Source organism: Octopus bimaculoides, chromosome 1 (assembly GCF_046866305.1).
Source record: "Octopus bimaculoides isolate indiv1 chromosome 1, ASM4686630v1, whole genome shotgun sequence".
Lineage (NCBI taxonomy): Eukaryota > Metazoa > Mollusca > Cephalopoda > Octopoda > Octopodidae > Octopus > Octopus bimaculoides.
In genome coordinates this window covers 59,169,812-59,192,001 of record NC_142928.1, presented here as the reverse complement: position 1 = coordinate 59,192,001, position 22,190 = coordinate 59,169,812, and the positions used below count along the sequence as shown (strand labels likewise).

The window sequence follows — 22,190 nt, the reverse complement described above, 5'->3', positions numbered from 1 at the left end:
TGTAAAGAAACAAGGTTTAACATTGTGAAAGCTACATATGGAGATTTGCGGAGAAACAGAAGGGAGCTGTGAGATACTGGCATAGGTATAGATAGACAGTATGAACAGACCACTCAGATGGAAACGCCTGCCAGATTGCCCAACAATATAGAAAGACAACCATCCAATAGACCCTACAAACCCCATGAAACATGTTACTCAACTTGACTCAAAGAAAGAAATCACAAATGCTCTTCCTATAATGCAGAAACAAAATAATAGTGAGACGCATGAGGACTGTTCAATGCCAACCTCCAAAAGAATCACAAGATTGGGAAGAACAGTGAAAACACCAGAGTGCTACAAAAACTTTGTACCACAAAACTATTCATGTTATTTGAAGTGCATGTTGCATATTGCTCTTGCAACAAAACAGTATTTTTGTTTCCTTTCTTTGAGGGAGAAGAAACCCTATTTTCATTTGTCAGTTTTATTAGTCTCTGAATTGCTTAAAGAAATGTTGTAATGATACAAAACTAAATGTACTTAGTTTAACATTGTTAAATACACTGCTGTGGATAAAAGGCAGTCAGCTTGGTGGCTGGGAGAACAGCTGTTAAAAAGACAACCAACCACTCTGCATCACATTATTGTAGTGCCTGCATGGCACAATATACACCTCAAATGAACATTTCAATCTTGACTTGGTTTCTATGCATGGACACCCTTCCTATCACTAACCACTTTGCAGAGTGTTTTGGATGCATTTTATCATGGTCCCAACATCAGAGAAGTTATCATCTTCTCAATAAGACTAAAGAGTCCTCTTGACTCTATTGTCTTCACTCATTTGCCAACTATTTTGCAGAGTGTATTAGGTTGCAAAGTGAACTTCCTAACCACATAGCAATAACAAGGCTGAAATAAATGGAAAAAGAATGGTGAATGTGAAAGAAACATAATACATGGAGTGAGAGGGTTAAGATTTTTAAGAAATGGGAATGGAGTTCAAATGTAAGTAGAATAAATGGAAAATGGTGTAAACACTGAAAACTAAGTGAAATGTAAAGACTGTGTTACAACTTTGAAGATCAAACATTTTCATAAAACTAATTACCTAACATTTTCAAATGTGCTTTGCCAATGTTATGACTTGAAGAACTGGATAAACACTTATAAATATCTTCTAGAAGTTTCTTTTCAGTTTCATTAAGTATTGTGGAAAATGTGTCGCTGTCTGGAAAGGGCTGGAAAAATTGAAGAAAATTCAATTTATATAAGTTGCGTTAGAGCAAATATTTTATGATCATATAAGCAACTTTCAACTATAGTACATGATACATGATATAGTTCTTTGTATTCAAAAACAACATCTCTTAACTGTACTACACTAGTTTTAAAGTGAAAAATCTATGACAAAGAATTTATACAATGCAGGAAAACACTCAGCAAATTGAAAATATTTGTCCATGCAGTTAGTGTTACCCTCTTTGGGTAACTAGCATAGCTTGAACAGAACAGTAACATAGTTCATTCATTTAACAGGTTTTATGCCTGTTTCTCCACGCTGGCATGACTTATCATCATCATCATCGCTTAACATCCATTTTCCAAGCTGGCATGGGTTGGACATTTTGACTAAGGTCTGGAGAGCCAGCGGCTGCACTAAGCTCCAATCTGATCTGGCAATGTTTCTACAGCTGGATGCCCTTCCTAACGCTAACCACTCCGAGAGTGTAGTGGGTGCTTTTTTATATGCCACCAGCACGGGAGCCAGTCAGGGTTTACTGGCATCAGCTATGTTTGGATGGTGCTTTTTATATGCCACCGGCATGGGAGCCAGTCAGGCAGTTGTGGTATCGATCACTTTCAGATAGTGCTTTCTACATGCCACCGGCACGGGAACCAGTTAGGCAGACCTGGCATCGACAACATTCGGATGGTGCTTTTTACATGCTACCTTTACAACCAGATGCTCTTCCTATCACCAACTCTTACTTGTTATTCAAGTAAAATATTTTTTATTCTTTACTTCCAAACTCAACCTCATGTCAGACTGACAAAAGTACAACTTTTTGTTTGCTGGAGAATGTAAACATTGCTAGTATCTTGCTCAGACAGCATTAATGAAAGCAAGCAAAATTAACATTCATAACACACTCACACATGCTCTCTCACACACACATGCAAACACACACACACACGCATGCAAACACACACACATGCAAACACACATGCAAACACACACATGCAAACACACACACGCATGCAAACACACACACGCATGCAAACACACATGCAAACACACACACACACACACACACACACACATGCAAACACACACACACACACACACATGACTAGCTGCCTCAGTTTTTATCCCAATTCCACTCATAAAGCCTAAACTTATAGTAGAATAGTAGAAGATATTTAGCCAAAGTGTCATGCAGTGGGATTAAATTCAAAACTATATGATAATAAAGCAGATTTTGTCATCACACACCCATGCCTGCACCTATTATAAATATATTTGAATAAAGTCACTCAGTGTTTCTAACTGTGGTCATAAGATTAATATGGTGTATATTCTCCTCATTCAAGTGGATGCTTCCACACTTGTCTTATTACTAGCACCATCAATATGATCATTTTGACAACTACAAATAGCAACGAAATTTCTCTCAAACCACAGCTTACCATCTTACAAAAAGGAAGATTATATTTAGATTTGACACAATGTCTCAAAAGATAATGGAATGATCATTGCTTTGATCAGAGATATGCTTGACCAGAGCTGATCTGTGACTAAACAACCAAAATAGCAATAATTCATAACAACTTCAAAACCCTTTCACTTCAATTGAGCCATATGCCATCACAATGCTTCTGCAATGCATCTGCTTTGGACTCCACTCACATAGTCCATTCCTACATTATTGATGTGGGTGACAAAATCAGACAACATAGAGGGTACATTGGAATTGTGCTGACAAGGGGTCAGGTGAGGCTGAATAGGTAATTTCAAAAATGATTACAAGAACATTTAAAATTAATCTACAATACTATAGACATGAGTCTAGAAATACTACATCCGGAACTCATATGAAACAGCTAAAATGTAAACCAAAAGACAGTTCTGATTCTTTATACCACTAATGATGAAGTTTGGAACTTTAAAATAATGTACAAAGCTGTGCAAATAAAACAAAAATAGTTCAGAATGTTACATATTTTTAATCATCAACATAATGAGTTTGATCACATACTTACTTCAGAAGAGGGATATGTCACAGGAGAGAATGTAGCTGAATTTGAGTTAGTATTTTTAGGGGCAGAGTTCCATGCAAGTGAATTATACTGTAACTGAGGGGAAGGTGATGATGATGAGGAGGATGAAGAACTAAACAAAGTTTTGCCACCACTTGGTTGAACAGCAATACTGTTTGACATGGATTTCATCATGCTGCCAAGGGGCCTTAAAAAAAAATATTTAATAAAATTAACATATAATATTTAATAATCATAGTAGCTTTATTTAAATATTAATATTTAAAAATAATGGAAACAATGAAAATTGTACAGAAGCATTTTTAAAATATCATAATATTGGAATACACAAGCATCATGTCCAGTCAACACCTAGACATGGTGCTTGGAAAATAAGCCAAAAGCTTGAATAAACCTATCAACCAGTTGGTAACTTCTGAAAAGTTACAACTTTCCCAGTTCTTGCGTCTTCAGATATATCGCTGTATGAATGTGCAATATATTCAATTCTACATACTTGAAGCCTCCATATTTTCACTTAACTTGCTAAAAATAAGAACTAAATCTCCTTCAAATTACCCCTTTTAAAAGGAATGGGAGAATGCTCTGGATATGGTAGTTCTATATACATCTACAAAAAAAATAGGATGATCGCAGCTGGAATATTTGATTACAACAGCAGTCAAATCTCATTCAAGTTGCACACTACCCCTTGAAAATGGACATATTGAACAATGTAGTTCTGGATACACTGTGTCTGAAGAGATGGGACAGGATCATCAAGGTTGGAATGCCTTTGATCATAAAACTGCTCAGTCAGAACTAATTTGGAGACAGACAACATTCTGCTTAAATAGAGGTGATTCTCCTTCCAAATAGAATCACTTGGATATTTCATGGAATAAAAGGTAAAAACAGTTTTCTCTTTATTAGATAGTTTTAATCAAGGAGTGAATAATATCTATTCTGATGAATTTATATATAGACAAGTAAGTTGCTTTCCTGTTTGATTCCTTGATTAATTCAATACAGAACCAAATTAGGTGCATAAAACAGATTTGAAGTGAAGTACTGGGCAATATCAAGAACACCAAGTAAAACAACCAAATGCAATTAGCTTGGTTTTGTTTTTTCTGTAACTTGAAATGAATGCTAATGCACGCATGCAAGCATATGTTCATTTAGTTCTTAGTGTAAGTGAGTCTTAAATTGTTGACTGGTCAGAGTAATTGATTGTTGCAGACAAAATATTGATTAGTGTATATTAAAAAAAACAGCAGCAGCTCATTAGCAGAACATTTAATAATCAAGGTTCATGAAGTTGAGTACAATGAGGTTATCAAACATCAATTTTATGTACACGTACAGGAAGGAAGGCTATTTGAGAACACTTATGAAACAATGCATTAAGATGAGAAAGCAGTATAGTTTCATCTAACCAACTCTCTCTCTCTCACACACACAGATGTCTGTAGACAGACATAGAATATTTCACCAGAGTGCTCTTGACACACTGGACCACATGTTTTAGTTATATACACACTGTATGAGTATATGACTATACAGGCTATTATAGACACACTGGACTACATGTTTTTTTGTCATAAACACTGTGTGTATTAGAATACATACCCAGTCCATATCAGATATAATAGATTGAAGGAGATAAAGAATTTCTCAGTACAATGCAAGATAGTATGGTGGGGTGGAGCACTGAGTTAGTAAAAGTGCATGATAGTATGGTGCAGTACAGTATACATGAAGATGTGACATAGACTTGAGTTAATATAGAGTGTTATAGCATAATATTTTCAAATTTTGGCACAAGCCAGCAAGTTCAGCTGAGGCAGTAAGTCGATTACATCAACCCCATAGATAAACTGGTACTTATGTTATCAACCCCCGAAAGGTAAAGTTGACCTCGGCAAAATTTGAACTCAGAATGTAAAGATAAACAAAATGCCACTAAGCATTTTGCCCAGCATGCTAATGATTCTGCCAGCTTGCTAGCTTGAGTGTAATAGCATACTGCTGAGCAGATGTGGTTGTTGTTGATTAGCTTCAAGTCAGTCCAGACAAAACAGACCTATGATGAAACACTCTAGCACTGATTTTTTGTATTTTGTAAAATTTAATGTATTTTGGTTTACATTATTTAATATGTTCTTCCATTTTAAATGATGGTGGAGTATAATTTCAGATAGGTTTACCAAAACATAGATCCGCTCTTATTAACTCATATAATTAGCGTGTTATGGCATGGAACATGTTACTGCCATGTATGTCTATAGCCACTTGTTTAGGACACTGATTAGCCCCAGGTCAACTGGGATGAAGCAGACTTATCAAAAATGCTTCCAAATGTAGCATTCCTGTCTTTTTTTAAGTCAGTAGGGTATGAATTAAAGGAAATGTGGCTGCTATTTCTAGAGGGTGAGCTCCTACATAAAGGCTTCATATTGATTGTGTTTGTACATACTGGTTAAATTAAATCACACCAATATAGATGTGTGCATGTGTGGCAGTGTATGTGTGCATGAACTGGTTATAAGAGCAAAATATAATTATGTGGAAATATACATATTGTGCAAGTATGATTGTGTGGCTAAAAAATTCACTGCAACCATGTGGTTCTGGGTTCCAAAAAACTGCACAGCACTTTGGGCAAGTACCTTCTACAATAGCCTGAGAATGAAATTTGGTACATGTAACTAGGTTGAAGCCAACCAAATGTATGCATGTGAAATGGAGTAAAATACTTTGTTATTTAAGTCTTCTTAAGGAGTTACATATTGCATAAATAAATAAAAGGATCAAGAGAAAAAAAAACTAAAAATAAAGTAAAAAGATAAACTTACGTGTTAGCAACTTCAGCAGGTAAATCAATGATGTATGAGGGAATTTTGTTACCAGTCAAAAACTGTGCAACTTCATTGCTAAAAGTGTTACAGTTATGGTCAAATAGGTTGTACCTCTCAGGTCTGTCAAAGAGAGCAATATGAAGAGTAGAATGTTGATATCAAATAACATAGAATAGAGTGCCGGTATCTAACAAACAGGTAATAGATTATTTGAAAGGTTTATAGCAAAGAAAAATTAAAATGTAGGAACTAACATTTTAATTGCTGAAAGACTGCACATTATAAACAAATATCAAACAACAACAAAAGGAACATAAATACAAAGTTAACAATAATTGTTTCTAATTTAAGTGCAAGGTCACAATTTTAAAGAGAGAGTGTTAGTCGATTACATCAACCCAAGTACTTGACTGGCACTTTATTATATTGACTTTGAAAAGATGAAAGCCAAAGATGATATCAGCAGATTTGATCTTGGAACATACAGAACTAAAAGAAATGCCAAAAGGCATTTTTCTGATTCCCTAATAACTATGGCAATCCAATACCCCTAATCATAATTTTTTTTTTTTTACCACTGCCACAAAGCAAAGAAATAGGGAACATTACAGGGGCAGGTTACAAAAAGTGAAATCATGAAGAGTGACAGTATAAATAATATTTAAGTATGTGATGCAGGACTGCCATTCAGAGCTAATCAAGAACCCACCCTCCATAACCCCAAGATTATTCTGACTACTAGGAGTATGCACCTATATCAGTATACTGAGACTAGGTCCATTCAGTCAGCCTACACTTGCCTGAGAGGAATTCTTTCCTCTCTGTGGACTAAAATAGATAGAATCCGCTTCAAAAGAGCTACTCTTCAAAGTAGATTGCCCTTCTTCACAGTTTGTGATGTCAACTCATTTTTTTTATGAGGAAAGGTAAATGAGTCTCTAATCACAACTGATTATTTTGTAGGCCTGCCAAACAGAGTTAATATGGAGCTAAGCTGAAGGTTTGAACAATTTTTTAAAATCAGTAATGTATCACAATTATAAGATAAAATAAAGACAAACTTACTTGAACTGATCATTCGATAGACCATATAAAAAGTCTGTAAATACATCACAGCTAATGCTGGTTGTCCCAAGATTTTTTATTGTGTCTGGTTGTCCTATGATTGTTTGGGCCTTCAAAAATGGAAATAATTGAAATTTTTAATGAACACAAAACTGGAGCAAGCAAGATATAACGAATTTTTATCTTAATATACATCCTTATGTAAAAAGAGTTTCAACAAACATCTAAGTTGTCACTCCTGCCCCTATTGACATTTTGATAACTTCCCAGATATATACCATTTCATATTCAATATGAGAATAATTCCATCTAAAACGGAATAATTCCACCTAAAACGGAATAATTCCACCTAAAACGGAATAATTCCACCCAAAACAGAATAATTTCATCTAAAACAGAATAATTCCATTCAAAATGAGAATAAAAAATACAGCATTTTGCTTTAATTTATTTGTGTATCACTAATAATTATTTGTGTATCATTAATTTGTGTATTACTAATTATAAACATATTTTTGCATTATATCATTCCATTCATTGTCAATTTATTCACTAAGTTTATTTATATATCATTTATTTCCAAAATGCATATTACTATATAGTATGAGTATTTTGTTGGAAATAAATAAAACATAAATTTAGTGAATAAATTGACAATGACTGGAATGATATAATGCAAAAATCTGTTAATTATTAGTCATACACAAATAATTAAAGCAAAATGCTGCATTTTTTATTCTCATTTTTAATATAATTATTCCATTTTAAATGGAATCATTTCATATAGAATGTGAAATGGTACAGTCATTGAATAAGGCAGGAATGCATGTTATGTCATTATTTGGGATGGGGAACCTATCTTCAATTTTGGAAAATAACAGAAATGCATGATAGCCAAAACAATTGTATTTTATAAAATGAGCAATATCTTGATGTGCACCAATGCAGTAACTAATTTGCAGTAGCTGTATTGTGATACCAATACAGTGACACTATGAATGTGTATACCAGTAGAGCTTAGAAACATTGTCTTTGACTATAGGTCTACTTGATCAGGGTTAAACAACACCAGAAACAGAAAAAAGAAGTTCTGACAACCAGTAGCCTTCTTCGATCATAACTGAATAAGCTTTGAAACATATTCAATCCACCATCTTTAAAAAATTTAAGATAGTGTGTGATATGAGAGAGATTTGGCTATTTCTAGTGAGTTAAACCACAAAGCAAGGACTCCTCAAACTTTCAGTTTCAAGATAGGAATGCACTCAGTTGTAACAATACAAAAAATGTTATCTGATCAAACCTCTTTTTTTTCCAACAAAATGCTGTAAGTCTTAAGATATAAAAACAAAAATGGATCCCTTACCGGTTCACAATAAGAAATTCCATTTGCTCCAAAATAGTATTCCATGCCAAAAACAACTATAGCAGTATGCCATATACCATCAATTTGTTTACCTTGAAATGAGAGAGGAGAAAAAGAAAATTTTAATGTTTTCAACTAACATTGATAATAAGTTTGAAATTTAGTGAGCAACTCCTTGAAAAAGAAGCATGGATAACACACATACACAATCTCATTTACTCTTTCCTCATTTATAAATTTAAGGCCTTGTTCCTATAAAACAAATCAATATTATTTGATAAATAGGCAATGAATTGACAAACACAGTAGAACATTACATTAAATGGCATACAGCATTTAAATTGATGTCTATGCTTTGAGTTTAGATACCACTTTTTTAACCAATGATAAAATAGGTATCAAGTATATACTAAGGTTAATTATATTGACTATATTTCCTCTTCCATATATATTTGTAACCTTTTATAGTGATAAGAAACCTACACTGTTTATATTCAATGTTGTTAATGTTAAGCCCAAGACAGCCTCAATCAAGGTGTCCTACAACCAAAGAGGTGCTAGTTACCACCACCCTTTTCAGAGAGTTTATCACAGGTTGCATTATTCAATGTCATCTTTTTTTAATACCATAGAGTGTGATTCAAGAGAGATTTGCCTGATCTTTCTAGCAATCCAAACTTCCTTCTCAAACCCCAGGTCAGTAATGATGGAGTAGACCTGTGATCACAGACATTCCAGACACAATCATCTGTATCTTTGCATACACAAGACTACATTATCTAATGTGGTCCTTCTTTAAGATAAGAGGATACACTGATACACTGAGGGAGATGAGGACGCTATTTCTAGCAGGACAATTGATAATATAGAGGGCCCCCTTGACAGACTATGTTAAACCATCGTTTTTCTTATATGAGGTATAAACCTGAAATTTTTACATGAAACAGAAACTGTTGTGCTGTAACATTCATGCTCATTTGAAAGAACATTAACAATGTGAACTAGCTTGAACCAGAAATCAAAAAAGAATCAAAAATTATGTTAGCCAGGAGATTAAGTTCTACTGTATGGTGGTTACCACCTTAAGTGTTGGTTTGTGTAAAGTATTAAAGTAGCAAAGATAGCAGATACTTTATCATATCTAGTTTGCTACCTCACTGTCAAGAGTTCTAATTTACATAATGATTAAATTTGTACTTTCATCCAGTAAAGAATGTTCCAATAAAATGTTTACCCCTCCAAAGCCCTGAGAGACCCTTGACAGTCAGAACGTTAGTGTATCATATATAACATTCCCACATGCCCTAACACTTATTCCTGATAGCTAAGCATACAGTAATGAACCATTTTAATCAGTAATACCTATTTACAGCTTAGTGAAGTGGGTCAAATGAGTGTTACATGTATTGGCTATGAAATTGTTGGACTCGGTCATGAAAGTTATAGAGGGTCAAAACTCAACTAATTAGGAAGAGGGTTAACCTAGATGAGATGCAGTTTGGTTTAGTGCCAGGAAGAAGCACTACTGATGCTATCTTTCTGGTAAGGCAACTGCAGGAGCAGCATTTAGCCAAAAATAAACCTCTATACATCAATATGGCAAAGGCTTTTCATGGGATTCCCCACTCCCTCATCTGGTGGTCAATGTGAAAGTTAGTCATAAATGAGTGGTTGGTGAGAGCTGTACAAGCCTTGTACAAGGATGCTATCATTAGTGAATCAGTAACAAATACAAAATTAGCGAAAAACGAAACAGTGGGCTCTCTACTGAAGGAGATACAAAATATAAGCATCGTGGTTAATTGATATTTTCATCCTTCGTCTCAATGTTTAAAATTAATTGTTTTTATTTAACGAAACATCGTTGTTGTTTCTAACTATCTGGTAATCATGGGGGAAAGATATTACTGTGACTTTTGTGATAAATCTTTACTAAATAACCAAGTTGAGGTATGTATAATATGTTTATTACCGGCATAATGCCTCTCCCAAGGTTTAATTGTATATATATATATATATATATATATATATATATATATATATGTACACACACACACACAGATATATACACACACACATATATAAATTTATACACATACATACACATTCAACAAATTAAAGAAAGAACAAATAAAAGATATCGTTATTGCATACAATAATGCATAAAATAAAATGTATAACATAATACTAGTAATGTATATAAAATATTGCTACCATTACCCATCCCACAGATAAACTCACAATCAGTTGATAAGTCAAGGAGTGTCTGTGTTGATATAATGCTAAATAACCAAGTTGAGGTTGAATCAGTCCAGAATTTCAAAGTTTGCTTTTTGAAAGAGGTGCTCAGTTACAAAAAGTATGACAATGGCTTGTCCTTCTTGTCAGAATGCTTTGCATCAAAGTGATACATCAAGCATGAAGGTTTCATTGCTTTGTTGGTCAATGTTTGATGGCAAAGAAGGCACATTGGTAACTGACAGTTCTGAGGAGAGGGAATAAATCGAAATGATAAATAATCACAACTGTATTGTCAACAAATTTTCTTGAATGGAGGTATCAGTAAAGTGAAAATGTGAAAACGAATTTCTACAGATGGCATCAGAAAGGCAATATGGTATTCCCAAAGAGAAGAAGTCAATAGAGCAGAGTCAGATGACACGTCTTTACTGGAGCAAATATGGATCTAGTTCATTTGGCTGCAAACATTTCAAAAATTAAAGTTTATCAAAAATTTTTTAATTTGGCACATTAATATACCTTTCCAAGCTAAATTGCTGGAGTTTTTCAACTTTTTCCAGAAAAATGTTTTTATAAAGTTATAGAGGTTTAAAGTTTGATCATTTTCACTCACCCAGTCAAGAAACACAATTTCAAAGCTGTCATTTTGTGCATGACTGCACATTTTGTCAACTCCTACTTGTACACAAAATTTGTCACTGTACTCATGGCCAATTCCCACCTTACTGACAATATCACTATACATGGCTTGTACAGCTCTAACAAGTCACTCATCTACTAACTTTCTTAGAGACCACCAGATAAAAAAGCAAGGGACTCTGTCAAAAGTTTTCTCCAGTTTGACAAAAGGCAAGTACAATAGTTTACTTTTGACCAGATACATCTCCTGCAACTGTCTCATTAGGAACATGCCATCTGTAGTACACTTTCCAGGTAGAAAATCAAACTGTATCTCATCTAGTTTAATTCTATTCCTAATCAATTAAGCTATAACTCTCTGTAAGTTTTATGATCTGATCCAGCAGTTTGATACCTCTGTAGTTGTTTCTATTTAAGGCATCACCTTTACCCTTGTAGCAGCTAACTATATCCTACACCAGATAGTTTAAGTACCTCAGCAGTTATTCTTGATGGTCCAGGAGTTTTCCCTGTCTTCATATCTTTAATTGCCTTATTTATCATACTGCTGTCAACTCTAATGACTGGTCCCTCAGTTCTATATTTGAAAGACTCCTACTTGTACACAAAAGACTCTCCTTTTCCCATGCATTTCCCACACTTAGCAACCGTTCATAGCAGCACATACATGCATTTTTCTTCTCTGAATCACTAAATGCAAGTATTCTATTATCCATTTGCACATATTTCTCACCCACAACATCAGTATCCTCTCCGATACACTGCTTTGCAATCTGGAACACCTCAAGTTTCTGATCCTCATTAGCAAATCTCTCACTTTCTGCTTTTCCCTTTTGCTATGTAAACTTGTCACCTAGCTTCCCTTCTGGCTATCTGATATAATTTTCAACAACTGTTTCTCCAGTCTTTTCAGGCCTGTCTCTTTGCTTTTATAGCAATGTCTACCTCCTTGTTCCACCACCATGTGACCCTCAGGCTGGCTGGGCCTTTGCACCAGCCACAGATTTGGTCTGCACCCTCAGTAGGTTGACCCACAGGAACTTTCAATTGTCCTCTAAGCAATTTGTCTTCACCACGTCAGAAGCTTCCATTGGAATATCTCTAAATTTTTGTTGGTTTACTTGGTCCTTGAGCTTTCATAACTTCCCTTTCCAGACTGGTTTATTTTTCTAAGTCCTTCTAGCTCTAATTCTGAAGTCAATATATATATATATATATATATATATATATATATATATATATATAATCATAAACACACACACACACACACACACACACACACATACGTTTATTTTCATAGTTAACATAAAACTATATACAGAATTCTCATACCCAACTATTTGTTTTCAAAACAATCTGTGACCCCCAGAATGTTATAACAAACCCCTATAGTTATGCAATAGGGTTTGTTATAAGTCTACACATTGACAGCTACAGTTTAGATACATGGGGATAAAATAGTAATACAAGACGATTAATCAACTGAAACTGAACATAAACTGTTTTCAAGGACAAATAAACAGGTTATTCTGAACTCAGTAACCATATATCTTCTCATGCACTCACTAAACCATCTTTACAAGCCACGAATCTGAAGGGCAAGTTCACAGATGATCGAATCAACACTGGTACATGCTTTATATTTCATCACCCCCACTCCGGAATCATAATGAATAAAATTCAGCAGGATTCAGTGTCATGCTAATTGTTTAAGCCATCATTTTCTGGGAATGAATCTCCCAAGAATATCTTTCCTACACAAGTTTTCTCCTCTACCACTAAATTTTAAGACTTAAAACTGAAGAATATCTATAAATAATTCATCCAGTTCTGCCCCACCCTCTGACATAGAAAAGTTAATATGATAAAATATGCCTTGCCTTCCTCAAACTAATAATTGGGGGGGGGGGGGAAATAGCTGGTGAGTGTGCATTCGAACTCACCTTATTAGATACATTCATAAACTTACATCAAGGGTATGCAAAAAGGATATTTGCTCTTGTGAGCTCATAACGGTCAGTGTTAGCAACTCAAGCTCTATCGTGTGCCAATATGCAACCCAACCAATCACAGCCTTCAAATAAGGTCATGTGTGACAGCTTGTTTTTCTACCTCAGCTGAGCCTACAACTCCTTATAAAAAACCTAACTTATCCTCATCTCGGTGTCTTTGGTTGCAGAGCTTTTAAGGTCTGGCCACTGACCACAGAAGACACCGCCAGTTCCAGCAACAACAGCCACGTGGAGACTCATCAACTTTGTCCAACAGCATTCAGAGACCTCCATCTATGCCGCCACCATTTGTCCTAACGTCAACATCTCTCTACGTACACAGCTCAACAAGCAACTCACCCAGGTTACAACATTGCACTGTTCATGAACTACTTCACCATGGATCAACAGCGTATACACAACATACGAGAACTCTTGTACCAAGTGACCCAGGCAGCAGCATCACAGCCACAACTTCACTTATGACATGTACCGCAACCAGCTCTGCATCATCGCCGCAACTCCTTGATACAGTATTTCAACTATCGTGTACAATTGACTATGAACTGGTGTTTATCATTCTTGTGTCTATGAACTTACTCCTCACTTCAATGGCTATATACTCTTTCACCGTCTCTTCTTCATTGCCATCTTTATATGTTCTTAACGTGCATACATCTATGCCTACATACGCATACATCTTATTCTAATAACGGCCTGTCTATTATTCTGTATATATGATGCACACACAATCACACATGTTAACATATCAATAAATTTTCTCTTAAACATTCTACCCGGTTGTGTCGCTTTTCCTCTCTGACACATATATGCATTGTTCTATTTATATTTATTGTATCGACCGTGTGATGTACTAAGGAGCCATTCTCATCACCTCGCTTCGCACGGACGTCACAAATCGGTGACCCATTCCAGCTCCTTGAAACTACAAAACAATTATAATGGGAGGAGATACTCCACAGGTATCTAAACCTTCAATTCCATTATACAGACAACATGCCCAAACTTTTCTAGCAGATAGCTTGGTAAAGTGAGATACGCTAGATTAAAGCATTCTTCCAGGGCACAACAAAACACAAGTACAATATTTAAAGTCAAAATTATCAGTATAGTATAACGTTTGTTAAAAATGAAAGCTATCATTTCGACGACCCCCAAATAAGACTGGCCGAACAATAAGTAAATAGCAATCAAATCGCACTCGAATCACATCCTAACATCTTTTATGGTAAACATTAAATGCTGTAGTCATAGTTTTCCTTGAAATGACCCGATCGTCACGGCTTGGACTGCCTTTGACCATTCATTCGTCGATCTCTTTGAGCAGGGTGCTAAACAACTATGTTGTATAGTTAGACCATCTGTCATCTTGTGGAGATGGTAATTATCTCCCTTACTTTTCTTTTGCCGAGTCATTGTAAAATAGTAAATTATTGCTTCCTTACTGTCAGGCATTTATTTCATGTGTACCTACTAGAGTTAATTTAATAAATATTATATGACGAAAAAATGTTTTCCCCTTCAAAAGAAAAAAATGTTATTTTAACAGAATTTAAATAAATTCAAATCAAAATTGTTTTTATTATAACTACTGCGTAAGTTATTTTCAAAGAATATTTATATATTTACGATAAATGGCTCAATATGTTTTTACGTTAAAAATTCATTTCCTATGACCATTAGCTAACAGGCATTGAAAGAGTTTGTTTAGATGCGAAGTAAACTATACGATAAATAACTAGCTTATATTACTGACATTGGTCACCAAGGAATTCTGAAATTTCGTTTCAAAGAAACTCTTTAACTCTTTCATGTTATCTGAAATCACCTTATTTCATCAACAGTCAGTCTGAGTGGTGAGCAAAGAAGTAAGACAAATTATTCCAGGTAAACTGATTCTGTTGTCCGGTTTCTAATCTCATTTGTAGCCTTTTCATTTCATTTAAAATGTCCTTGAGAAAGGCATACAGAGCACACATTTACAATACATACGCTCGTCAAGCTATTTTATAGCGTCTTTTCATGTCTTTGTTAATTTTTCATTTTCTGAAAAGCAGGGTTAATGTCAGATATTTGACAGTAGCAACGAGTGTAAATAGATTAGTAGTTTATTTTAAAGTATAATTCGGATACAAGTAGTATTATTCAATCTAGGATATTTCGTTTGAAAATACGCTGGAGTAATTTCCGTAAGAAATATTCCGAGAGAAATGTTTGAAGTTTTTTGTTTCTTTTTTTTTTTTTTATCAGATGAGATTACATTTCTAAGGAATTAAAATTATACACATAAGATTTCATTTAAAATTATCCATTTCTTAAATATCGAATATTGCACAGCACACAAGTAATACAGATGTCTTAAAAAGGTAGTTGAAATATTTTTAGCCAGCTAGAAAGTATATTAGTAGCATTTTCTACATACATAACAGAGTCGTCTGTGTGTGTACATATATATGTTTACAAACACACTTATGAATGTTGTCAATTTTCACTTTGCTACTTAGTCGTGTGTGTATTTTGACAGTTGTATGGCCGAGGAGTTAGATCGCTAACACAGATAGATACCTGTAGCGGCGATATGAGTTTAGCTATTGGTGTGAGACTTACCTAATAAAGGCATTGAAAGAGCTGTGGCCATTCCTTTGGATAAATCATAAATGTAGACTTCAACTTTGTGTTCGTCTTCGCTTTGGGCCATTGTCTATAGCGCTGCGTGTGCTTGAGTGTGTCGCAAACAAATAACGTAAGAGATCGATGTAAACGGTGCGTCGTAGTCGTCGTATTGATGTCGAGGCTTTATTACAGCTGAATGAAGCAGGAAGATCTTTTCAATATGGTGTGGGCGAGACCGCTGCAGGAGTCATCGTATTACATTATATAGATTCTTGCTCTGCCTAACTAGCTTATCGAACACAGAACAGGCCTTATAGATCAACTTTTACTTGTTTATATATTATTTTTCGTTAATACCTGCAGAAACTCTTTAGGATTTTTATTATTTTTTAAATTTATGAACGAAATGTATATCTCTGCACACGTAATTGTGTTATGAGATACGTACATGATATGACTTAGCAATTTTGAAAATTGTTGTTTTCAGTGACGAAATGTGTATGTGATTAAGTATACTAGTAGACTTTGTATCAAACGTATAAAACCAGTCTACTGGCCAAGAAAGAAATCTATGAACAAACGCTTGTACATAACAAAAGTATGATAGTAAGATACCAGCTTATTTGAAATAACTAATTATTGATATTTGTCACTCAAATCGATATTGTTGAAAACGGATTAGTTTACTTTGTTCGAATCAATAAAGTACTTCGCTGTTTTTGTTTTATCCTTTCATCTTGGTCTTTTTCTTTAATTGTATGAGTCTCAATTAAGTGATAGTGTTCATAACTTTCGCATACCATTCGAGACCGGCGAGATTGATTTCGTTAATATTCTATTTAGACTGTTGCAGGTCAACACTTGCAGGAAAGACAAGACCTGAGAAAATATTCTAGAGGATCGATGCTCTGGGGAGGAAGGACGGGATAGAGTGATTGGTGAGTAGGACGGAGAAGTCAGATGCAATACAGGTGACGAGAGCTGGCGAAACGACAGGGCCGAGAGTACCTAAATGGTGAAAGTACAAGGTCTCCCAGCTCCGAGAAACAACAACTGTTATATTATCAATAGGAAAAACGAAAAAGACAGCGTGTCGGTTAGTGAGTATATGCTAACAGTAGAGTGGCCATTCAGGATGTCTGCGTGTGTAGTGACAGCATCGTCCCAGATGTAGGAACAGTATTCCTTGAAGTCTTCACTTGAGCCTTATACAGTGTCAGTTGTTGTTTGGGAGCGAAATATTTTCTGACCCAGAAGTGAAGGACCAGTTTTCGGGATGAGGTCCTAACAATGCTAAGGATGTGATTTCGTCGGGAATGATCCTTAATGTTAGTGAGGCACATCATTTGAAATGACTGTGAGGATTTAGCTGAGTGCCATTCATGTTTAGTGGTGGAACATTTTTCCATTCATCACACATTATCTTCACTTCAGATTGACCACTTTTGCTAGAAAGCTTTCTTAAGGATGATTAGATTTTCAAGATGTATAGCAAGAGCTAATCACTCTAATTTGTCAGGCATTTTACGCCAAACAATAAAATGCAGGGTCCATAACCACCTCGTCGTCACCAAAACAAGAATGCACTGCAGTGTCTTAATATTCTTAATTTTTTTTTTCTGCAATTCTCGGAAAGGGAGACGGAGTGTTGCGAAAAGCCGACGACAGTCACAGAAATTCGGGAAGCGATGGCTGGTTGCACAAGGAGCAAAACCATTTGGTTTGGATGATCTATCCTACGAGCTTTACGGTAGTGACCTCTTGGTAGACATCTACTGCAATTGAGAGCCGAATAGGAAAATCCCCAATTCTCTAAATAGAGGCACGTTTGTGTACTGAAAAAGAACTCCGACAAGGGAGACCACATTGATAATTTTCAGTCCATAACTCTGCTATGCGCAGATTTCAAGGTTTTGTCCAAAGTGTTAGCGAAGAAGTTGGCATTTGTCGGTAGCAAATATGTGCAATCCCGAACAGATCTAATCACAAAAACCTCTAACTCGTATTATACATCATAGGAGTGGAGTGGGTGCAAGGAGCCTTGCACGAATGCGGTTCTGATCAACTTCGATCAATCGGAAACTTTTAATAGGGTCAACAATCAACGCTTGGCGGCTAACGACAATTGATTTTAATTCCTCTTCTGGGGTTGGACCACTGCAGTGAACAGCAACATCAGCTCGGTGATTTGGGTGAATGGTCAACTATCGGAACAATTCAATATCATGCACTCGGCCCGTTAAAGTTAATCCCTCTCGTATCTTCTGCATGTACTAACTCTTGAGTCGCTACTGCAGAAACGAGAGATCAAGATGGCTAGTCTCACACAAAAATGGGCCGAGAAAATGCTATCTCTGAAAGGTAGAGATAGCGAACGCCTACTTTATTTCTGTCATCTATTAACCGTCTAATCTTCGTACCTCGCTTCAGTTCACGTCTGACCATACTAGAGTGTCTGCTATTCTGTTTTGCTTTTTGTAGAAGGGACATGTTCTACTGTTCCACTGGCCACTGAAGGCGCTCCATTTGCAATCAATATTTGTTGAGCGGAAGACTGGGCATACCGTGGCTGATCCGTTTGTCATATTCGTTTTTCCACCGCTCCTATTTTTGATTGAACTGCAGTTTTGGGGTCAAGCAAAGACCGAGACAGGGCTCTCGGCATTCAGAATGTCATCAAGCGCTCATAGCCAGTCGGGCTCCACCAGTCGAGCTCTATCAGTTGAGCTCTACCTGTTGGACAATGCGTTCGGTGAAAGTTCTACGTTAGCGTTCTATAGATGATTAGTGGCGATCAAAAACAACAATGTTCTCAGAAATACTCTGGACGTCAATAGAAATTACCTGGTTGGTTGGTTTGTTCCGGAGAATTTTCGGACAGGGGCTCATGAATGATTTCCAGAAAGCCTTGGCCTGACGGTACTACTGGTGGAGTACCTGTTCGAGATGACATGCGCCGACCGACAAAACCGTTCTGCATGCACTCGTCCAGTGTCCGTCTTGTGGAAATATTTTAAAAATTTGCAGTCGAGTGTGGGAAGGATCTAGCTATTGGCTGAATCCATTGTGAAGATTGTCCAGTATCCTTCATTTAAACAAAAAGAACATGTAGTCCTTATTTGTTTGGTGAGTTTGGCGAAAGAAGTATGGCGGACGAGATTGAAAGAATTGAAGACAGATACCTTACTCTTTAGCCAAGCCGTCATCGACTTTTTCTCAAGTTTCACTTTAAAAGGAAAGTGAAAGTGAAAAGAGAATTGTTGACTTGCACCAAATTTCGTGAAAGGTGAATGGAAGCGGTGAGCATGATCCGAGTGAACAGACCTGCATTGAGCATGTGCCTGTAGATTAGAGGAGGACAACTAGAAGAGGAAATTTGCATTCGTGGTCAGGGTGACCGTGCTTTTAAGGAATTTCCACTAGTAACACTTGAAGATCTCCTTCTTTTGGAGATTATTCATTGTTTGTAATTTATTTTTTCTTTGCTACTGTCATTTTTTTCCCCCACGCATGCTATATCCCATGTTGTATCGTCCAATACCATCCCAAATGTTTTGTGAACTATTCAGGCCTATAGTAGAAATAATTATTATAATTATTATTTCGCTTGTGCCGGCTACTTTAGTTAGCAGGTATTTTATCTTGAGGTTTAGCAACAAGTCTCCTCAAATTTAAAAAATCTTTCTTAAAATTCTTGCAGAATATAGGATGATACTTTTCTGCAGGTCAACAATGCGAGTTTCAATTCCATAGTAGTAGTAGTAGTAGTAGTAGTAGTAGTAGTAGTAGTAGTAGTAGTAGTAGTAGTAGTAGTAGTAGTAGTAGTGGCAGCAGCAGCAGTAGCAGCAGCCTATTTACCATTACGTTGTAAATATCTTGATAATAAAAATTTCGTTTTTTAAGAGGGTGACCTTCTCACTCCGGTTTTCTAGTGTAGAGTTACATCCCCTGTTACAAACACCACTTAAATTATGAAGAGAATACGGAAGAAAAACATCAAAATAGCAACGACTTTCTAAAAATAGCATCCAAATCTCCGTCATATCATTCTACCTTAACAAAGGAAAAGATACAACGCAGTTCTTGATATACTACGCTCCATAAAATGTCCCCGCTGAGAGCCACTGCCTGGTACTGCATCAGTATTATTATTATTATTATTATTATTATTATTATTATTATTATTATTATTATTATTATTATTATTATTATGATGATATTATTATTATTATTATTATTATTATTATTATTATTATTATTGAGGCGTCGGGCTAGTAGAATCGCTAGCATGCCGGGCGAAATCCTTAGCGTTATTTCATCTGCCTCTACGTTCCGAAATCAAATTCCACCGAGGTCGACTTTGTTTTTCATCCTTTCGGGGTCGATAAATTAAGTACCAGTGAAACAGTGGGGTCGATGTAATCGACTAGTCTCCTCCCTCAAAATTTCAGGCCTTGTGCCTAGAGTAGAAAGGCTAAGGTGGCGAGCTAGCAGAATCGTTAACACGCCGGGCAAAATGCTTAGCGGTATTTCGTCCGTTTTTACGTTCTCAGTTCAAATTCTGCTGAGGTCGGCTTTGCTTTTCATCTTTTGGGGTCGATAAATTAAGTACCAGTTGCGTACTGGGGTCGATGTAATCAATTTATCCCCTCCCCACAAATTTCAGGCCTTGTGCCTATTATAGAGAGGGTTATTATTATTACCTCCGCCTTAGCGAAGGCGGAGGTATTGTTTCAGTTGCATTTGTTTGTTTGTCCGTGAACCAAATATCTCAAAAACTGCTGCATAGATTCTGATGAAATTTTCAGGGATGTTTGGCCTCATAACTGGCATAAACTGATTAGATTTTAGGATCGATCCGGTACTGGATAAGGATTCTGGATTATTCTTCTGGATTTTTAATTTAATTTTTGAGAGCGATCGGGTTCATTTTCAATATTCTCGTTTGTGAGAGCAGTCGAGTTTATTTCAGATATGTTCTGTAGCCCATCTTTTATACCAAGACAAAACATGTACATGATAATACTTCCAATCAGTTAAAATCAGAAGCCATGAGAGACAGTGCATGGTACTGCATTAGGGCATTATTGTGTGTGCGTGCGCGCAAGTAAGAACATACGAACTGAGAATCATATTTTTCATTTTCTCTGTGTGTGTGTGTGTGTGTGTGTGTGTGTGTGACATGATGTAAATATAGATATGTGTGTAACGAGGACTGTTGCCATAGTAACGAAGCTAAAGCACGCAGAGTGCAGCTGCTTGGCACAAATTGATCTTGAACTCTGCTGTGTATGCGCGCTAAGTTTTAATGTTCTAGCTCACTTCCGCTGTTTACAGCAGTGCTTGGAAGTACGGTGTACAGCGTGTGATCGTCGCATTGACCATGACAGAGAAAGTTGTAACGGCGATACCTGCTCAGAGGCCTACGCAAAGTTGCAGAAAGTATATGGAGAGGAATATATGAGCCGCACACAAGTATACGAGTGGTTCAGACGTTTCCAAGATGGCCGAAAAAATGTCGATACTGTCGAACGTTCTGGGAGACTCACAAGCTGCGGAATTGAGGAAAACATCGCAGATGTGCGTGAAGCTGTGAGGGGAAATCATCGAATCACCATCCGTGAGTTATCAGAGAATGTGCAGATTAGTTACGGTTCAGTTCAATCCATTATCACTGAAGATTTGCGTATGAGAAGCGTGTCTGCCAATTTTGTGCCAAAACTGCTTTTATCTGACTAAAAAGACAGTCGGGTTTTAATTGCACAAAATCTCTTTGATTTTGTCGAGATCGATGGAAACTTTTTGAAAACATTGCGTAGGCCTCGCCAAGCTTTTGGCAAAATTTGATGCAGATTCTCTGCTCCACTTTCTCTGTCATGGTCAATGCGACGATCACATGTAACACACCTTCTTCTAAGCACTGATATAAACAGCGGAAGAGAGTTAGAACAGTAAAACTTAGTGCGTATGCACAACCGAGTTCAATCTGTGCGAAGCGGCTTTACTATATATATATATATATATATATATATATATATATATATATATATATATATATATATATATATATATATATGTAACTTAAATAAGTTACATATGTTTCGACCAAAGATTGACCCAGGCCATGTCTACACATACACACACACA

General features: G+C 36.1%; 1 protein-coding gene across 1 annotated transcript in view; it reads right to left on the bottom strand.

The window, feature by feature from the left end:
- Nucleotides 1–19,996, bottom strand: part of LOC106877851 (uncharacterized) — a 34,128-nt gene extending 14,132 nt beyond the window's left edge. The window contains exons 1-6 of the mRNA XM_014926884.3: nt 16,038–19,996; nt 8,539–8,630; nt 7,173–7,282; nt 6,105–6,227; nt 3,250–3,454; nt 1,097–1,226 (exon numbers count right to left, since the gene is read on the bottom strand). Of these exons, the coding sequence (XP_014782370.1) occupies nt 1,097–1,226; nt 3,250–3,454; nt 6,105–6,227; nt 7,173–7,282; nt 8,539–8,630; nt 16,038–16,128 (751 nt within the window). The 5' untranslated portion in view covers nt 16,129–19,996. The remainder of the gene's footprint in view (nt 1–1,096; nt 1,227–3,249; nt 3,455–6,104; nt 6,228–7,172; nt 7,283–8,538; nt 8,631–16,037) is intronic.
- Between the last annotated feature and the right edge of the window lie 2,194 nt (nt 19,997–22,190).